The following is a 3,286-nucleotide window of genomic DNA, read 5'->3' as shown; positions in this document are numbered from 1 at the left end:
TAGCCATCAAGAGATCCTGACGCATATTCAAAGCTCTCAGACTTATTGCTCTGAAAGGGTACCCCTTTCTTTCAATAGTACGAAAGATTTCCGTTTCCGAAAAATATGCCCCATGGGAAGCCAGGCTACTTAAAATCGGAACGGAACGATGCTGATTGGTTGCCCCTACCACTTCATCTTTCTGAATTCGTGTTCCGTTTCCGTTTTTCGTGTCCATGGGACAGCACCCTTAGGCCGGAATCAGACTACGTATTGAATATTGAGATTGAAGATTGAAAGATTGAAATTTGACCAATCAAAACAATAGGTGCTAAAATTCCTTTGTCCTCACTGGTCAAATTTTACTCTTCAATCTTCAATCTCAATCTTCAATGCGTAGTCTGAGTCCGGTCTTAGGCTGCCTTCCCATGGAGAAAGAAACCACGAAACGGAGTATTGATAGAAAAGAGATAGGATGAGGTTATCCTCGTCTTATCTCTTTTCTGTCAATATTCCGTTCCGTTGTTTCTTTCTCCATAGGAAGGCAGCCTAAAGACACCAGTTTCACAAACGGATTAGATACTTTGCTGGCGCTTTAAACTCTGCACATGCGCGAGTGCGGGGCATATCTGGCATCACTGCATCTACATACAGCCACAGTATATACAGTAGCGCAACTCTCCCAATTCTAGCGTGTACAAAATCGAATTGCACATGCGCGAGCTAAGTAGGTAACCAATCACGTAACTGATCCTCTATCACACTTCCTCTCTCTAGTTTTCTATAATTCTCTCGGTCACATTTAAATGTCCATATAAACCATAAAATTCATATAAAACGCAGTAGTGAAATCGGAGCAAATTGGAGTGAGCATTGAACAATCGAAGCCGTGTTAATATAAAACGTGTAAAGTGTTTGGTGAATAGTAACGTGTAAAGTGTTCAGTGAAAGAAGTGGAAAAAGTGAAAATTAATATTGACGGTGTCGAAAACGAAGGTTATGTTCACTTCGGAGAATAGTTAATTTGTATAAGGATATACAGATTTTCAATTCTCTGCCAGTAAACACATTTGATCTTAGCTTTGTTGCAGGTGCTGCTTCTTAGAAGATACAGAAAAATCAAGGAAAAAGGATGTCGACCCATAAATCAAATTTATGGTGTGTAATGAAGGAGTGCAATTACAATGTTACAGAGAAAAGACACTTCTTTATGTTTCCAAAGGAATGTGATAGGTATACATTTATTTTAATTATTTTTTAAAGCATGTATAAATCAGTTATTATTTTAAATATTTATAATTTTATATTACAATATGTATGTGTGTACTTTTAATTTTTTAATATTCTTTTATATATATGTACATATGTATAAAATGTATGTATAAAATGTATGTATAAAAAAACAATATTTTATATTAACTATTTCTGTTAAATTTATAGATGGTTGCAGTGGATACACGCATCTGGAAGATTTGATTTACAAGTGATGGGCCCAGAATACGCTCATCGCAACTATCGACTGTGCCACTTGCATTTTGAAGAAAAGTGGTACAAAATAGGCAAATGTAGAGCCAGTCTTCTTCCTAATGCTGTTCCAACAATATTTTTTGGAAGAAAGTAAATAATAAATTTTTTATAAAGCATTTTCTACTCTGAATAACATAGTTTTTCTTAAATAGTAAATTTATCATGTATAAATTAATATTACAATTTTTACAGCAATACACCTGTAACATCATTTCAAGAAGAAAATATAACTGAAAAAGATTAGGACAAGATTCAACAAGAAGAAACGAACAGGTTTTTTAACTTTTATATATCTTATACAATATTCTGTTTCAAGATGGGGACAATGCAATGTAGAGGCCAGAAATTAGACGAATTAGATGGAAAACTACAAAAAAGATGGAACATTCCCTACTGGAAAAGTTGTGTGATTAGATACATCTGCGTTACGGGCCAAAAGTTTAAATTACATGTAAAATTTAGAATAGAAAGTTTTTATTATTAGATTTTTATTATTATTATTTCTTTTATTAGAACTTAAGATTATTATAAATAGGATTGAAATACTATTTTCTTGATAAAAAATTTTTTTGTACATTTTTTCATATAATTTAAAATTGATTTTAATATAATTGTACAATTTCTATGAATTTCTTGTAAATTTTATTTCCGAAGAAGACTAAAATTTAAACAAAATAAAAGTACTTTAAAAAAAAACACATTTTTATAAATTTAAAATATTAAAAATTCTTAAAATTATTATGAGATATTAAAAATATTATATGTATATTAAATGTATGTAAGGGCCTGAGCACAATAGAGAAACAGGAATTAGATATTAAGATTTTAACCTATCAGAAACTGATTACATCGGAATACACGGTTTCTGATAGGTTGAAATCTTAATATCTAATTTTCGTTCCTTTGTCGTGCGCAGGCCCTAAAAATATTATATCAATGTAAAAATTTCTTTCAACAGGATTAAAAATTTCATTTATGCTTTAATATTTTTTCTTAATTTAAAAGTATATTTAACATTATATTTAGCACAGTCATAATTGTACGTATACATATATATTGTATGCATATTTGTAAATGTTCTTAAAATAAATTCTCTTACCATACAAAAATATTTTTATTATTGTACATAAATATATTTTGATTTTGATTTATTAATTTTATTAATATTTGTTTTTTCTAATTTTTTTTAGATTTATAGATTTAAGAAGTACATACTTATTATGTTTTTTATTTTAATGCAATATTTGAATAAATATATTGATTTTACATACTATTTGTCCCTTACTTCACTCTTAACATTTTTACTAAAAATGTATAAATGTATATATGTATGTAATAAATATATTTCCTTTTCAGTAAATAATATTTCTATAATTATATGTATATTTCTCTTTAGTATTTTCTCAATTTTATATTTCTTATTGATCAATACAGATTCTATATTGTGTGGTTAGCTACTTATTTATTTTCTAATTTAATTTATATATTAAATGTAATGACTAATATATATAAATAACAAGTTAAGAAAAGAGAAGAAATGATAAAAGAGCTATAATGTAAAATAGAAACTCAATGATATAAGGTTCTTTTGTAACTGAGCTAGTATTGTACTTAAAATGAAATAGATATATATTTGGAATTGGTGAAAGCATGATAGAACATTTTAGTGCAGTTCAGTGTAGCAACAAAGAGCAGGCTTATGATTGGTTACCTACTTAGCTCGCGCATGTGCAGTTCGATTTCATACACGCTATCATCAAAGGTGCCGACAGAGAGTTGC

General features: G+C 29.2%; 1 protein-coding gene across 2 annotated transcripts; it reads left to right on the top strand.

The window, feature by feature from the left end:
- The first annotated feature begins 656 nt into the window (after positions 1 to 656).
- Positions 657 to 1,934, top strand: LOC108729380 (52 kDa repressor of the inhibitor of the protein kinase). Of its 2 annotated transcripts, none has more exons than XM_018458467.1 (3): positions 657 to 1,212; positions 1,420 to 1,596; positions 1,823 to 1,934. In XM_018458467.1, the coding sequence occupies exons 1-3, from the start codon at positions 1,112 to 1,114 to the stop codon at positions 1,854 to 1,856; spliced, it is 312 nt and encodes a 103-aa protein (XP_018313969.1). In that variant the 5' UTR covers positions 657 to 1,111; the 3' UTR covers positions 1,857 to 1,934. The 2 variants fall into 2 exon arrangements, with proteins under 2 accessions (XP_018313969.1, XP_018313960.1); XM_018458458.1 differs by having other exon boundaries at positions 1,699 to 1,934.
- The last annotated feature ends 1,352 nt before the right edge of the window (positions 1,935 to 3,286 follow it).

This window comes from Mycetomoellerius zeteki, unplaced genomic scaffold (genome assembly GCF_001594055.1).
Source record: "Mycetomoellerius zeteki isolate Tzet28-1 unplaced genomic scaffold, Tzet1.0 scaffold1149, whole genome shotgun sequence".
In the NCBI taxonomy this organism is placed as follows: Eukaryota; Metazoa; Arthropoda; class Insecta; order Hymenoptera; family Formicidae; genus Mycetomoellerius; species Mycetomoellerius zeteki.
The sequence above is the reverse complement of the archived record's forward strand: the minus strand, read 5'-3'. Positions and strand labels throughout refer to the sequence as shown.